Below are 18,342 nucleotides of genomic sequence, written 5' to 3'. Positions count from 1 at the left end.
CAAACATTTCCGCTTCATTCCGTTCAAGAGCTTGCGAAGATTTATAAAGAATAGAAACATATCTTAATCTCTAACAGGGTTAAAATATAATTGAAAGTGTTAAGTTGTCAACTATTTTCAGACCCCCTCTCTGTAGTCGACACCAATCCTAACAAAGACAATCTTTCGTTAACGAATATTTTATCATAACAGAAGAAACGAAATACCTTGATCGAAGGGAGATCATTAGAACTTTACGAATTATAAATATGCAATATACTCTTTCATATTCTTTTCATACCCGACCAATCCACTACAATGCAAATAGGGATCAGAAATATGATCAATATCACGAAGAATAAAGAGATATTGTCTATACCCAAATTCAAATTGATGTTTTCATAAGGAAGCCATTGAAGGCTTTCCACAAATTGAGATTTTGTCGTAGAAGGATTGAATTGTATCTAAAGAATGTTGGAATTATTTCCAATATTTGGGTACATATATTATTTAATAATTGTATATTAGTTGTTATCATAATAAAGATTAAAGCCCAATTAAAGTGATCTATTAAAGTATAAAGATTATGGGGCTTATTTAGACATCTATAATAAATGTGGGGATATATTTGTGTAGAAGCAGAAATACCATTTATTATTTCGTTGATGGGCCGAATAATAAATGGGTATATTAGGGCTAGGTCCTCAACCCATATAAATAGCCTACCTATTTGTTTCTCTCATCGAACAATAAGGTTCTGTTCATCTTTGAAGAACACTCAAGAAGGCTATCGATAAAGGGTTGGAAGACTTAAACCCCACCCACATCAGACATTCCGATCCAGGTCCAGATTCAGAACAAGAAGATCCAAGATCTAGAGAAGATCACGAAGAACGGCTTAATGAACCGTTCTTCATTCAAGATCCAGGTATGTTTCCGCAATTACAGTTTATCTAAATTTATCGACATAGAGTATATAGATTATAGACTTAAGGACTAAAGATTTAGATTAACTGTAATTGCGGAAACATACCTGGATCTTTAATGAAGAACGGTTCATTAAGTCGTTCTTCGTGATCTTCTCTATATCTTGGATCTTCTTGTTCTGAATCTGGACCTGGATCGGAATGTATGATATTGGTGGGGTTTAAGTCTTCCAACCCTTTATCGATAGCCTTCTTGAGTGTTCTTTAAAGATGAACAGAACCTTATTGTCCGATGAGAGAAACAAATAGGTAGGCTATTTATATGGGTTGGGGACCTAGCCCTAATATACCCATTTATTATTCGGCCCAGCAATGAAATAATAAATGGTATTTCTGTTTCTACACAAATATATCCCCACATTTATTATAGATGTCTAAATAAGCCTATTGGGGCTCGGCTCCCGAACTGTCCGTGAGCTGCCTTGTACAACTTTTCCTAAGAACATGAAGCTTCTCTATAAAAAAAATGCATTTACAAGACAAAAAACTTTTTCAAAAAGCTTTCACCCTCCTTCATATTGGGGTGGGATATTATAGAAGCAGCTTGGTTATGAAATTTCTTTGCTCAGTCAAGCTTCATTGTTCCTTAGTGTAGTCTCAGTTCATAGTTGTTGACTCCGTTCCTTATAACATAGACTATATCAATAACTGATGTGACTCCATACCGAGGTCTTTCCCTTTATAAATGGCTAAGTGAGTAACATTAATGTCTTTCTTTTTTACTGTAATCAACAATTTGCTAGCTTCATCTCCATTGAATAGGAATCATTGATTCCCTTTACTTTCCATTTATTATTCATTTGGGGTGCTCGACTTTTTTAGAAAAAGTCTAAACGTTAGAGAAGCCCCCATCTCTCACATAGGGGCGGGAAGACCACTTGAGCGAACCGACCGAAGGGACTTCACTTATTCTATCTCAACTGAACGATAGCAGTGTTAAGCCTATCACGAGCAGCGTTTCTTCTTTCTCATCGTCTGACCACTCGGACCCCAGACCGCTCGTGCCCGCTTATTGAATTTTGTCTTTCCCTAAATGGAATGGCTCCCTTAGTTAGGTTGTGCCCCGACCCAAATATCCACATCCACGTAAGTTTGTAACCCATGCATGGTCACAATGTTTTACAACATGTATTCTTTAATAAATTGTTATATGATTGGATAATTCAGTTATATTCAAAGATATTGAAAATTATCTTCAATTGTAACAACAAAGATCAAGTTCTCAAACTTGTACGTACGGATCGGACCTTCCATTATTTTAAATATCAAATAAACTCAAAATTGGTTGAACTCTAACATTTTTATTCGAATCTATCTGAATCAAATTCAGTCTAATGAAGTGGTTTGCCCCCACAAACGCATTGCCTATGAGCCTTATTCATATTTCAAAGGCATTTCAATACTAGTTGTTAGGCTTAAATTATTATAATATTATTGAATAGAATGTCCTAATGCCCAAGGAGATGGAGCAAACCAGTACAGATACCGGAGAAAGAAATCAACCAACAAGAGGAAGGCCAGTGAATAAATCAAGTATTATTCTTAAAGTCTTAGAGCTGAGCAATAGCATCAAAGTTAGTTTGGCAAGAGATGGGCTCGAGCTTCATCATTATCTGATTCGAGTGAGAGATTCTTCTTCTCGGGTGAATTAGCTTAATATTGCTCCACGCGCTAGCCTCTCTATGTCTTTGATTCATGCTAATGCCATTTTGTTTGAGTTGTGTGCTCTATGCAAGATAAAAGGTATAGAGAGGGAAAAAATGTGGTGATGAATGATTCTAATGGCTTTCTTGCGTAATGCACTTTCAAAAGATATGGTATTCGTTTAATTATTTTGACCTAGTAATTCTTTCTTTTTAATATAACTTCGCTCGTCTCTTAGGGAATCAATATTTATTTAAGGGACTATCTTCACCAGTCTTGTTACGGGAGGGAATGGAGTAAGGGATTGCGTAAGTCGCATTCCCTCCGCTCGCCCTTTCTATATTTAGAATAGGATGAAAGAGTTAAAACTCGTTTACCCATAGGGAACATCTCATGCGACTCCTAGTATCGTATAGAGCAATCAACGAATTCCGACGAAATAAAAGATCTACGTGACCAAATTTTCCTATTCAAAAGAAGTGAACGCTTGTTTTGCCCACATCTATGAAGAAAAAAAGTCTAAGAAGAGGTTATTCTTGGAAACATCCAAACCATGCAAGTTTTATATTCCATAAGTCAAGGCTCTATCCTTAATAGTCTTGGGGCCATTCCCGCTTGGTTACACCAAAAATTGTACATCCCTCCATTCGTTTGCTTGATTTCATTCTTCTTAGAATCATTTCATTCCCCTCCATTGTTCTTATTCTGATTTAGGAGAAACTGTGGTTGTTGATTAGGAATCGAAGATGTTGAAATTGATAATAATTGGCTATATCAGACCAGAAGTCATCTCATCCCTCAAGAGAGTCTATTTTGCTTGCACAAAACCACTAAGCTTGGTCGGTCGAATAGTAAAATTATTTGAAGGTCTTTTTCACATACGCAACTACTTTCTACCTCATACAGCCTGGGTCGAAGATCGGAGGAAGTTTTAGAGAGATGGGGAGACTTAGCAGCAGCCGGTCGGGGTGGGGATAAGCTTGTGAAAAAGCTCAATTATCCCCCCCCCCCAAGAAAAGGACCCTATAGTTCTAGTGCTTCATAGTGAAGTTCAAGTGCTAAACTCATAGAGAAGTTTCTTATTTTTATGATTGTGGTTATAGTTGTAATAAGTACTTTAAAGCTCGACAAGGATTTGGATTTCAACAGATCGTGAAAAAAACCATATTCCGAGTGTGAGCCATAGCACAGGGATTCTTCATTCCAGAGTCTAAAGACAAATGATTGAAAGAAGGACGATAGTTCACCAAGTCGATATTCAAACCCATACCATCTCCTACTCCGCTACTAGAAATTCGGATTATGCTTGTTAAATCATTCTTTGCATGACTTATGTGTGTTCCGAGTTTAGAAGCGCAATACGATTTCACATATCGAGGTTGTAATGGGATCAGATGTTTTTACGTCTCATCGTAGTGCTTGTTTTGTCTTGATTTCCTATTTTGGAATTAGAAGACTTCCAAGAAAGTTGGATTTCCTTCTGTTCTTATTACCTTGCCTAGAAGTAGCGCTTTTAGCGTCGGTCCTTCGTGACCTTATTGTACGGTTCATAGAGCACTGATATTTGTAATTAAAGTGAATGTCTACAAAAGAAATTTGTATTTATGGTGAGTTCTTCATTCCGTCGTTGACCATATCTATGAACACACTCATTCTTTAACCATAGAGAGACTTTTAAATTGCGAGTTCAATATATACGAGTGTTATTTTGTAAAATAACTCGAATTTCAAATCATTCAATTGCTTTAACTACTCATACTATGGATGTGGAAGCATCAACTCTGTTTCCATGGGATTTTGAGGAGCGGGGAAAATTGTTTGAATTCTATGAAAGAGTCTCAGGAGTTAGGATGCATGCCAGTTTCATACAACCAGGTGGAGTGACACATGATCTGCCTCTTGGCTTATGTTAAGATATTGATTCCTTCACACAATAATTTGTTTCTCGTATAGACGAATTAAAAGAGATGTTAACTGGCAACCGTATCTGGAAATAACGATTAGTGAAAATTGGTATGGTCACTAAACAACAAGTACATGATGGGGAATTTAATTGTGTAATTTTAAGAGGCCATGCGACATGAAAACATTGATAGCAATATGAGAAAGTTCCCATCAAACAAGGTTCATTTTGACCCTACATGTGCATGCGATTGAAAGTCTAAGACTTTAGAACAATTAGAAGGATGATAAAGAGCAACAATTAGTCATTACTTGATCACCTTCACTAACTTTCTATACGATAAATTCGTTTATGGAAACAATTGTGTAGAGAAAGGATGAAATGGTGTTGGGGCCTTTTGCCTAGGGAAGATAACTTAGGTCACTAAATATTTACTAGTCTTAAGCCATGAATTGGTTTTTTCGCTCGTTAGTAGGGCAAGGTTTAGAGAGAGGTGCTAAAACTTCCTAGGCTGGGGTAATAAAACCTTATTCTTTTCCATGACTGCATCCGTGACTGTATCCTAAAACCCGTTTTCCAACGCGCTTAAAGATAAAAGAAAAAAGGGTGTCTCCTCAAGAGCATTGCTTTCTACATTGAATCAGTCTAATGTGGAAATTTCAAGACGGGGAAAACAATAATTAATCCTTCTACCTTTTTATTTTAGTGTGGTCCCCAATTTTGTTGTTAATGTCAGTAGACAATGCTCTCTTTCTGGTTATTTTTTTATTCGTAACCAGTGTTATTGAATTTATAGTTAAGGGAATATCACCAATTCTTGGAATAAGAGCTCTAGAACTTAATGGGGGAGGTTTAGCCTAGATAGCCCTAATTTCGGAATAGAATGCTTCTTTGACAGAGCTTCAAGCAAGAAGAAATAAAATAATATTTTTTCAAGTCAAGCCAGCGAACTCTTAATAGGGCAGTATCCGTACCTCTTTTCTGCTAGCCATAGAGTTGGAGTCTTAAAGCACGCCAGCCTCAGGAGTTCCATTCCTAAGTGGTAAGCCTTGAAATTCCATCTTTTGGCACTTCAGACCGAGACTCTGACTTACGTCCATCGGTTGGTACCAGAACTTGTCATTTTCATTCTTTATAATCATCTTTGCCTAAAGACGGATAAAATAAAATAGAGTGATTGGATTGGTACGAAGAAAACAAAAGAGAATCGGAACTAAATATTTACAATAAAATATAGTCTTAGTAGGATGCCCATATTCATGGAGCTATATCCCCATGTTATTAGAGCAAAAGGTTTCGAAGAAAATCATAGGTTACGAAGTGGTGAAGATGTGCCACCCACAGGATGATCAACAGCTAACTTTGGGGGTAAGCAACATTGCTTGAGATGATACAGTCACATGAAAGACTTGGATTATCAATGCCTTAAGCACATTACGGATTTGAGTTATTGACTAGTTCACTCAGTCGTTGGTCGTTCATGTCTTTATGTTTGTTGAGGACTTATCATTGGGTCTACGCTTTCTTCAATTCAAAATTTACTGGTTCGCAACTATAGAAGAGGGAGATCCCTCTCCGTCTCAATCTCGCTATCATTATAGACTACAATACGTCTTTGAATCTCTTTCCTTGGAGCATTTCCCACTATAAAACCTAAAGTTTGATTTTTAGTGAACACAGCTTGCTCGCCTTCTTCTTATAATTCGTGCTCGCAGTTCCTATCTGCACCTTCTAGTGATCAATCTTTACTTTCATTTTATTATTCTATTTTACCGGTTGAATGCTAGAATAGGCAAACCTACATCGATCAAGTTGACTCACATGCCGAGTAAAGGGCTCTTACTAAACTACATCAGTAAAGATAGGATGCAACCCACATACAAGAACTATAAAGAATGACTAAAATCCCTTTAGAAAGAAAAGACCTGATCTAAAGTTTGTATTTCCACATAACCTAAACGAAAATTACATAGGGAAAGAGATATTCGATAGAATAGGTCGTATCATTTCTCCTCGAGTTGATTACGTCTTCGATTCGTTTCAACCGATGTTGACCGACAGATTTTGGTTAGTCAGCAATGACTATATCAATAATGACTAAATTTTTCTTGTCATTAATTACCATCGATAAAAAATTAATTTTTTCATAATTAATACCCAAACAAAATATATAACAAAGTTGCTTTAAATTTAGATTTAGAGCTCAACTTATTCATTATTAAGAATCCGCTTTAAAAGAATATTGGATCTGGCACGCTATTTAAATGGGAAATTTGACGAAATGACCCTGATAATGAGTCAAATTCTAAAAATGACCCACGCTTGATAAACTTTGCAAAAATGACATTTTTGGCCTTCCAAATGTCCATCTTGTCCTGTGAGTGTCGCGTAATATGTATTAGGAATGACGTGAATTATATAGCATATTATGTGTGAGGAGCATTATAATTCACCACACGTGTAATATATAGTGCACGTCACGCGTAATATATATTGAGCGTGTGACTACACGTACAAACTCTAATATATAAATCTCATTTAACTCCCATGACTCTCTTCAACTCAAAAAACTTTAATCTTCGTTCAACATCAGCACGACTCACTCCCCGTCTCCCTCCCGCTCCCTACAAAACATTAAACTCTCTAACGCAGACTCCACAAACCCTCCCCTCTCTAAACCCTAAACCATAATCCTCATCTCCACGACTCTCCCCACCCCCGCAACTCTCCGTTCAACATAAGCAGTTGGTATTCAGCAGCGGTTGAAGAAAAACCATCGCATTCTTAAATGGGTATGTTAATGTACATTTGTTATAGTTAGTTGATTTTCTTAGTTAGTGAGCTTATTTTGTATAGTATTCGGATCTAGGAGTTATCATTCACCAGGTTTTGTTATGAACACTATGTTATATACTATAATTGATTACTCCTGGATACCCCTCACGTGTATTGTAATGCCCCTCACGCGTATTGTAATTATTGTAGATAACTATAGGAATGTTATGTTATGTATAAAGACAGATTTTGCTACAACATTATGTAATGACCCTCACATGTATTGTAATTCCTCTCACGCTTTTTATAATTCCCCAAATGCGTATTATAATTCCCCTCATGCGTATTATAAATCCCCTCACGTATATTACAATAACCCTCACGCGTATTGTAATTCCTCTCATGTGTACCCTCATGCGTATTGTAATTCCCCTCACGTGTATTGTAATTCCGTTCATGTGTATTGTAATTCACCTCACGCGTATTGTAATTCACATAAAAAGAAGAATATACTATTTCAATAATATTAATTTACTATTTCAATTACCCTCATGCGTATTGTATAATTCACCTCGGGCTTTTTGTATAATTTACTTCACGCGTATTGTCAAAATTTACCGTATATGAATAAAAGACTAATGTAGTATATAAATAGAGAAGACTATTACATAAAAAGACTATCACATAAAAGACTTACATAATAACAATTCATGGTTCAGATGTCAATAAACCTTTGCCTCTCTATAACAATTGTATATCAATTAACAACAATTCACCTATGGTTCTATAATTTGGTGGAATAACTTGACTGTCCAATTAATTCTCAAAAAAATAATGTTCACTGATATCACATTTGATAAATCAAGCTTAGCAATTAAGTACTCTAGATACTTAAGTAAAAAAATACACCATAGTCCCCATTTGATATTGATTTTGGGACTTATGTGTGTGGGAGTCAATTAGATTTGAAATTGGTCAAGGTCATCTTAGGATACCTGGCTTTTTCCACTTCAGACATTACTTTGTCAATAAAGTAGGGAAACATTTCATAGAGGGGTTTCATGAATTTTTCAAAACTTTTCCCCTTTAAAATAGATTGATCGTAGTCATAGAGGTCGATACGCCATTCTTGTTGACGCACGCACAGTATTCAGTGTTGCATATCGAGGTTCAGGGGGACATAAATGTCATTAATTTTACTCTATGGAAGCATATGTCTATCCTCCGAACCCCAGTAATACTCTAGATTGCTAAAATAAAAAGAAAAGTCTTCTAGATCTTTAACAAACTCTTCATAATGTGATGCGAACCTACAAACTAGATGACAATCAACAATTATGAAATTCTTCCTATATGTCCTTAGAAATTCGACTACTCTTCTTCTTAACAGGAAACAAATGGAATCAATCTCCTGCACATTGCAAAAAAAATGATAAGTTAGACAATAAGCGTGAGGGGCATTATACAATACATACATCATCATTGAGACAACTAGATCTCTTCAACAATCTATTGAAGAATGAAGAGTCTTCCTTGCCAATATTGACATCCATCGATTCAAATTTTTTTTCCAATAAATTCATCAACTTATTTAGCATTTCAGGTTCATATTTCACCAGAGGATCGACCTTGGCTGGATCATTGATCTTCAATTTTTTTTCCAAAAGGGTTGATGAAAGGAGTATGCAGTTTCTTCTTCATCAACCTCCTCCCTTTTCTCTCATATTGGGTGGTTGTATTCTCCTTCTTCTTCTTCTTCACCACCACCTTCTTCCTCTCCTCCTCCTCCTTCTTCCTCTCCACATCCACATCCTCTTCCTCCTTTTCTTCATCCACCTCCATATCCCCTTTATCTCTGTCTTCATCCACCTCCCGCACATTGGAAAAAACTTGACAAGTTAGACAATATGCGTGAAGTGAATTATACAATACCTGGGGGGAATTATATAATACACGTGAGGATCATTGCAATATGCGTGAGGGGAATTACAATACGCGAGAGGGAAATATAAAAAGTGTGAGGTGAATTATACAATACATCCTTGTCTTCCTCCTCCTTATCTTCCTTCTCCACCTCCACATCTTCATTGTCTTCATCATCCTCCTCCTTCTTCTCCACCTCCGCATCGTCTTCCTTCTTCTTCTTCACCTCTATATCCTTCTTCTCTTCCTCAATCTTCTCCTCCACCTCCTACACATTGGAAAAATTTGATAAGTTAGACAATACACGTGAAGTGAATTATACAATACGCATGAGGGTCATTACAATATGCATGAGGGTTATTACAACACGCGTGAGAGGAATTACAATATGCATGAGAGGAATTATAATACGCGTGAGGGGAATTACAAAAAGCGTGAGGTGAATTATACAATACCTCATTGTCTTTCTCGTCATTGTCTTCCTTCTCCACCTCTACATCCTCATTGTCTTCCTCCTTCTTTTTCTTCTTCTTCTCCTCTTTCTCCTTGTCTTCCTCCTCCTCCTTCTTCTTCTCTTTCACCTCAACATCCTCCTTCTTCTTCTCCTCCTCCTTCTTCTTCTCCTCATTCCTCTTCAATCTTCTCCTACTTTATTCCTCTAGTTTGGATGATATTATGCATATGTGTTCTTGTAGTTGGTTGAACATCTGAAGTTGATTCTCTTTTATGAGATTTATTTCAGTTTTTAATGCATTTACCTCCTTCGTCAGTTTATCTAATCTACATCCAGTATCAGTATGGGGTGTTGTTATTGAAGATCTCAAACTAGATGTTAGAGTCATTTGATGGACATGTTTTGTTGGTGAGTCATTTGATTGAGTCGCGTCGGTGGGGACAGAAGAATGAGAATGAGAGGTGTTAGGGCTGGGGGGAGTAATTAGTCTCCACTTGGCATTGACAAGTTTTGTAGGAACTACATCTTTAATCTCTTCGTGTTTTCTCTTCCTTGAATCTAGTTCAAATAACGCATCATAAAAATTACCTCCCATATATTCAAACTCCTCACCACCGTATAAGATATTCTCCTATTCAGACACTTCCATCTTTTTGACAACCTTGCCCCTCAGGGCAGTGTGAAGATCCGAGGCAGTGTTCTTTCTGTTGGCTTTGTACGAGTAGAAAGGCTCAGGCGGATGCAGCTCCATCCTCTTGGAAAGTTTGGAGACACACGTTTTCATAACCTCATAGGTCCACACTTGGAGGGCTAATACAAACCCAAATACGGTATAAGAAACATCGACCTTCTTCTCTATGACTTTCTTCTTGGCCAAATATATTGACATGTGGTGTTCCAGGTCTTTATTAAAACTCTTCAGGGTTTCTCTAAAGGAAACATTTTCCCATGGAAATTGGAGGAAAGTGTCGATGTCCTCAATCATGCGGAGGATTTTGATATTTATTATCCTCCTTGCGTCAAGGGAGGAGAGATAATGGGAAGCCAGGAATACCAGCCTCATCTTCCATGCATCTTCCTTAATAGAGTAGAACAGAAATCTTGACTAAAGGTCTGAAGTTCTAACCATCATATTACTCTTAAAATATTTAACTACCAAAGGTGGACATTCTTCAACTTCATTGAAGATGTTTTCCATCGTAGGGAATCTCCCAAAGTTGAGGCTTGTCACTGTGGCATACTCTTTCATCTCAAAGCATAACTTCTTTTCATTCATGAGGAACTTCATCTGCTTGGAATTTGTGTTGTTTTTCCTGATGAGCATTTAATGGATTATCGTTCCTGAGAACCGTAGTCTTGGGGCTCCTTTGAATAAATAGTGGAATTGGGTTTCAAGAACCATTTCCATTAGATTTATTGTAACAAACTTGTTGGTAATGTTTGTCAGGTTGGTTTTCCATGAAACCCTAACAACAAACTCCTCAATTATGGTTGAGACCATCTAAAAAAATAACAACAATAAGTAAAAAATATACAATATGCGTGAGGTGAAATATAATACGCGTGAGGTGAATTGCAATACGCGGAACATTGAAATATGCGGAAAATTATATAAACACTAAACCCTATTCATGATTAGATAATACATGCATGCATGCAGTTGCTATTTTTATTTCTCGTATAGAAATTTCTGAGTTATCTCTTTTCCCTTACCTTACTAGTAAAGTGCCCACGGAGTTAGATCCACCAGAACAAGAACATTGCAATACGCGGAACATTATATAAACTCTAAACCTTAATTATGATCAGATAGTACATGCATTTAGTTGTCAGATCCACCAGAATATGAATATTGTAATACGCAAAATATTATATAAACCCTAATCATTATCAGATAATGCATGCATGTAGTTGTTAGATCCACCAGAATAAGAACATTACAATACTCGTGTGAATAAGAAACATCAGAATATACATACATAAACCCTAAACGGTAGGAATTATCTATTAGAATATATACATACATGCAAAACTCTAAATGTCAGAATAAGAACATTACATAAATCATAAACGCTAAACACACCTGAATATAGGAACGATGAGATAGACGATGAGTCGAAGTGGTGATGATGAGCAGTTAGAAACGGAGACGGAGAGATGATGGGTAGGGTTTCTCAGAACGCACCTATTTTTTTTTGGGGGGGGAAATTAATGTTGTAGAGTCAAGGCGATGATGATGTGGAACGAAGTTGTAGAGTCATGGAGAGTTGGAGATGTTGGAATTTATTGGGTCACTAGTATAATAAATAATTATGCAAATATCATCTTTAATATAAGTCAAAATAATGTGATCTAATGTGAAATTAATTTTATGGTTTATGGGTGTATTTATCATAAATATAAAGTGAGGTACATAAGTGACATTTCTATTTTTATGAAAAGGCTAAATTTAAAGTACTGACAATTCTTCTTTGTGTCCCATCAATAGAGAGAGAAACTATTCACATACTCATAAATTGGAAGAACCATTCCATCTAAAAAAAGTCTAAGGAAAGAGGAATTAATTAAAGACTATTTCCATTGTAAAAATGAAAAGATTCATGATTTTAATTTCTCATAATTTAAATTATGATCTAAATAATTCTAACAATTAGTATTAGAGCCGTCCTAATTTAATTATGAAAATATATATATCATTTGGCGTAATATATATATATTCACTTTAATCATTAGGATATATATTGATTTGAAAATTTCAATCAATTTGATAGAGAATATATATTTTAGATTTGAAAATTTTAATGGAAATATATATATATATATATATATATATATATATTTATCTTTTATTAAGATTCATATATTCTAAATTAATTAAATTTTATGATGTTATATATATCAAAATTGATGGATTAATGGATATTTGAATTCTTTAAAAAAAAATAATGATATAATATATATATATATATATATATATATATATATATATATATATATATATATATATATATATATATATATATATATATATATATATATTATGATAGAATTAAGGATCACATTTCTAAATTAAGAAAAAATTTGATTGTATTATTTGTTTCAAAATTAAAAAGATTATGGTCAATTTTTTTTAATAAATTTGAATGAATTAAAGAAAAATTTTAATTCTCATGTATTGGGTTATAAGGATTTTTTTTTTTTGTTGTTGAAAGTTGGTCAGATAAATCTTGAAGATTTATTATTTATTTAATGTGGGATATTACAAATTTTAAATTCAAGAATTAAGATTTGGCCTACGGTATAATTTTATTTTTTATAATAAAATAAATTACATATTTCTTTGGTAAATTATATATTATTTATTTGGGTTATATACAATAATATGACATTTAAATTCAAATTAATGATATTATTGTTAATTATTTGATTTGTATTGATTGATACAAATAATTACTAAAGTAAAAATGTTTGTTGCAATTAATTCAAGACAATTTTGAATAGTAGTACTGTGTAATTCATGTGATTATATTATTTGGCCTAAAAGCTAATAATTAATTGACGAAATTGCATAAATACTTGTGATGGTAAACATGTAATAATTATAAAGTCTTATTTATGTGAATAATTAATCCATTCAAAGATAGATTGATTATTTGACATGTCTTATTATCAATGTTTGATTATTACACCATAGTACTATTAACCATTAATATTATTGTCCAAAGACTTGATATTAATATTGCATTAAGTATTTTGAGATGAGATAAATCATTATTTGAATTTAGTTATTACTTAAGTTTATAAATGTGAGCAATTATTTTATTGAATATTCTAAGTGATTAAGAACTATAATTTTGATGATGTCAAGTTAAAGATAGGTTTTTTAGAAGAGACTGGAATGTTGTTTTTTTAGGATATTGAGTTTGAAGGAAGAAATGATTTTGTCTTTGAAAATGATTTAGATTAATAATTCTATTGAGGAAGATTTGATTTATATTTCATATGTTTTTGACATTGTTAAGGATTTTATTCCTAGTAATAATAAAGTTCAAAAATCAAGAGTAATAAGATAATATTAATCAAATTCATTAAGTACAAACTCAACAACCTCAAAATTAAGTGTCTTTGCAGTAATCTAGTTTAGTCAAATTACTCTTTATGGACAATTTTATGGCACTTGTTGCATATTTTGATATGGAGCTTCACCAAAACAGATGTTAAGTAGTTTCTCAATGGAGACATTGAAAAATAATTTGGTGTGACAATTTGGTGTGACGAGAAAACTTTGTGTCAAAAAAACAAATTAATATGGTTTGCAAATTAAAAAATTCATTTATGGACTTAAAGAAGCGTTTCGTTAGTGGCACCATAAATTTCACGAAATAGCAATTCTCTCATATGATTTTGAGGTGAATTTAATTGATTATTTGTGTATCACAAGTTCAGTGGGAGTAAATGTCTATTTATGATTTTATATGTGGGTGACATTTTGTTTTCCACAAATTTTGTTTGACATTAAGTAGCCAATGTTATGAGATATTTGAAAAGAATTAAGAATTAAATGTTCACATATAGGAGGTCGGGTAGTCTTGAGATCATTGGGTATTCTGACTCCAATTTTACGTGATGCCAAAACAGTATGAAATTCACTTCAGATTACATTTTTGCTAGCTGATTTAGTCGTTTTTGAAAAAGTGTCAAACAAACACTTACGACTTCATTCACTATTACAGCGGAATTTGTGACATGTTACTAGACATCAAATTAGGTGATATTGACATCAAGTTTCTATTTATGAAAAGAAATGACACAAAGTGGATAGATTTCTATAAAATATTTATGTACAAACTCTATGGTTATGAACACCTTCACAATGGGTTTATCGCCTAATATCTTTCATGAGAATACTGCTTGTATGAGTGTAATAGAGATTAATGATCTCTAACTTTAGTGAGAGTTTGTAGTTTGATTGTCTTTCAATTTAATTATTTTATAGATATTTATGAGCTTTTTATTCTGATCAGAAATTAAGTATTATTCAGTTCATTACCCTTTGTATAATTATGTTTAAAGTATGATCTCACTAAATTCAAGTAGAACCAGTTGAAAAATTGACATAAAAATATCACTTTGCATGGAATTTTCATTCCTCACATTCATGATATGATTTGTCCATTAATTATATTGATTTATGTGATAATTATTGGGTCTAGTTGTGCTTAAATACAAAGACAGCTCTTTGGTCATATATTGATAAAATTGTTTATAAAACATATGATTAAGATGACATAAAACTTCGGGCGCATTATTGTTGACACATTTATTACTTTATATACGTGACCTAGTGGGAGATTGTTGAAATTTATAGGGTCACTAGTATAATAAATAATTGTACAAATGTCATCTTTAATATAAACTAAAATAATGTGATCTAATGTGAAATTAAGTTTATGGTTTATGGGTGTATTTGTCATTAATATAAAGTGAGGATACATAAATGGCATTTCTAATTTTATGAAAAGGCTAAATTAGAAATGACTAAACTATAATAACTAACTTAATGTTGGTTATTTTATAACGGTAATGGTCCTTATTTGAAGTACGGACAATCCTCCTCCGCGTCTCATCAATAGAGAGAGAAACTATTGACGTACTCATCAATTAGAAGAACCATTCCATCTAAAGAAAGTCTAAGGAAATAGAAGATTAAAGACCATTTTCATTGTAAAGAAATAGAAGATTCATGATTATAATTAAGGTACGCTTTCGCCGCATTCAAATTTTAATTTCTCATACATTATATTATGATCTAATTAGGATAATTCTAACAAAAGAGTCGTGGGTTAGAGAGAGAGTCCGGGGTTTTTCGGAACGTGGTTTTAAATTAGGTTTATATATTAGAGTTTGTGCGTGTAGTCACGCGCTCAATATGTATTCTGTGTGACGTGCAATACATATTACGTGTGAGGTGAATTATAATGCTTCTCACGCGTAATATGTTATAATTAATGTCACGTGTAATACATATTATGCGGGCACTCACGAGGCAAGACCGACAAATCGCAGGCCGAAAAGATATTTTTTGTCGAATTTATCAAACGTAGAATTTATCCATATCTGGATCATTTAGTCAAATTTCTCATTTAAATCTAGGTGATGTGAAATTATATTTGTATATGAATATAAAAGTCATAATTTATTATATAACTTTTTAATCAAATCTTGTGATTAGTTAAAAATAAACGAAAAAATATAAAGCGATTTTAAACTCTGCGGATAAATATTTAAAAAATGAACAATGGAGGCCTTTCTTACACATGAAAAAAGATTAACGTCTTAAATAAAAAATAATTAAAATAAAACGGGAGGTTCAATTTTTTCAGAAACGGCAAAGAGAGGCTCAATGCATCTAGCCCTAGTTCTCTCTAGAATCACTGTGATTTGAGAATAAAGCTTGGAGGACTGATCGGAGCCGCTGGAACTGGAGGTGAAGCAAGGAACAGCCGGCACCGGAAATTGTCTCCCGATTATGTTCTTCTTCTCCAAGCAGCTTGGCTCTTCAATCTAAGGTTAGTTCTCTTGGAATTATGAACATCAATCTAAGTTAGAGGCGAAATGATTGATTTAATCAAATAAGATTGGCTTTTGGAGAAGATGGTTCTTCACCATCTAGTTTTTTTTGTTGTTGTATTTTGATTTGTTAATTAATTCTAGGTTATTCAGAATTTGGGCTGAATGGAGGCAAACTGCGTGATCGTAGAGCTTCAGAGGAATTCAACTGATTGGACAAGAGTAGTTGATGAGATAGTTAGAATAGAGAAGAGGGTGTTCCCCAAGCACGAATCTCTCGCTCGATCCTTTGATGACGAGCTGAAGAAGAGAAACGCAGGATTGCTTTACTCTCATGTGGACGGCGATGTTTCTGGATATGTCATGTATTCCTGGCCTACTTCACTTTCCTCTTCAATCACCAAGCTGGCAGGTGAGTAATGCTGTTTAATTTGATCTGATTCATAGTTTGTTAGACCTTAATTGTTGGTTCTGAGTTTGTCTGTAAAAATAGTGAAGGAAAATTACAGAGGGAAAGGAGTGGGAGAGAGTCTATTGAAAGAAGCAATAAAGAAATGCAGAAGTAGAAAAGTACAAAGGGTATGTCTTCATGTTGATCCTTGTAGAATTCCGGCCATGGCTTTGTACAAGAAGTGCGGTTTTCAGACGGATCATCTCATTGAAAGCTACTATTCGAAGGGAAGAGATGCATATAGAATGTATTTGGATTTTGAATGCGACTGACTAATGTCAATCGCACGATGTTATTTGAGTAATTGAGTCGTTATTTTTAAACAAAAGATTCAAAAATGCTTGATTTACCTATAAATATCTCGAGATGTATTTGTTAGGAGAAAGACATATTTTTTGTCGTTATCATTTTGTCCCTTCTTCATATCTTTGGATTTTGATTATATAATGTGAATTCAGTGAAGTTTGAACTAAGAACAAAGAAATGGGTATTCCTTAAGTATCTAGAGGGTGTCAAATACTACATGATGTTGAGGAGTATAGTCGTAAGTCGAGATAAAGAAGAATCACAAGTTGAGGGGAGACATGCAAAGTGCTATTCCACAAAGAATCAAACCATGAGATGAGGTTTTGTTTTGTAGCCAAGAACCGAGACGATTGTCTTAAAATTAATCACACTTGAGAGTTAGTGAACTTATGAAAAGGGTAAGAGACTGGTGGATTACAAGTGAATCGTCAAGAATAATTAATGATTTAATGGATTGAGTATGCTGTGATTAAGTCAAGATTGACAGGAAAATCAATTAGAAGATTATTAAATCCAACTGGTTTGCTAGATTTTGAACTTGATGTCAAGACAATCTATCTCTATCTTCACCGCAAAACTAATGAAACCATTTACATGAGATAACTAGAGTAACTTGTCATTCGAAGTGTTCTAAATAGTTTATTGATGTGGGTTATCTTATATTATAGGTTTTAAATATAAAGTAGTGAAAGAGAATTAAAACAAATAGCAGTGGAGTATTTTTTGATAAGCATTTGATAATTTTTTTATACAAGTAAGTGTGTGCATATTTTTATATTTGGTTTAAATGTTAATTGATAAGTTTACTTTTGGCGAATTATTTGTGTTCAATATGTAACAATATTATGTTTTATGTATACAGTGACACTTATATGAACACAAGGATAATTAGGTGTGCTTTATTTTTCACACAAAATTAAAGGTTCAAAAGATTTTAAAACTGCTCTTTTGTGTGTTTGTAAACCAAATAACTCTAAAACTTTTAAACAAATTGTTATACGATGGAACAACTTATGAATGCTTATATGTGATGATTTTGTTGAATGTTTAATGTTGATTCAATATTATATTTATTAGTTTATGAGAGAATAAAGTTATTGAGATTATATATATATATATATATATATATATATATATATATATATATATATATATATTTTGATATTTTGATATTTTGTTTTTGTAAATTCTAATGTTTCTAAAAAATGAAAAGAGTATGGAATTAAAACTCATATTTACTAAATATTCTTATTTTTGCAAATAAAATATCAATAATGAACGCAAAAGATAAATTAAAATATAGATCTTGCAAAATCAATCGTAAACATCACGTAAAAACATTTGTCAATAT

At 33.5% G+C, this 18,342-nt stretch overlaps 1 protein-coding gene across 2 annotated transcripts; it reads left to right on the top strand.

Moving 5' to 3' along the window:
• The first annotated feature begins 16,039 nt into the window (after positions 1-16,039).
• On the top strand, positions 16,040-17,116 carry LOC124910302 (putative [ribosomal protein S18]-alanine N-acetyltransferase). Of its 2 annotated transcripts, none has more exons than XM_047450930.1 (3): positions 16,040-16,233; positions 16,388-16,646; positions 16,728-17,116. In XM_047450930.1, the coding sequence occupies exons 2-3, from the start codon at positions 16,400-16,402 to the stop codon at positions 16,955-16,957; spliced, it is 477 nt and encodes a 158-aa protein (XP_047306886.1). In that variant the 5' UTR covers positions 16,040-16,233; positions 16,388-16,399; the 3' UTR covers positions 16,958-17,116. The 2 variants fall into 2 exon arrangements, with proteins under 2 accessions (XP_047306886.1, XP_047306885.1); XM_047450929.1 differs by having other exon boundaries at positions 16,379-16,646; positions 16,728-17,115.
• Positions 17,117-18,342: the final 1,226 nt, after the last annotated feature.

The sequence above is a fragment of the Impatiens glandulifera genome, chromosome 7, assembly GCF_907164915.1.
Source record: "Impatiens glandulifera chromosome 7, dImpGla2.1, whole genome shotgun sequence".
Classification (NCBI taxonomy): Eukaryota; Viridiplantae; Streptophyta; class Magnoliopsida; order Ericales; family Balsaminaceae; genus Impatiens; species Impatiens glandulifera.
This window is presented reverse-complemented; position numbering and strand designations above follow the sequence as displayed.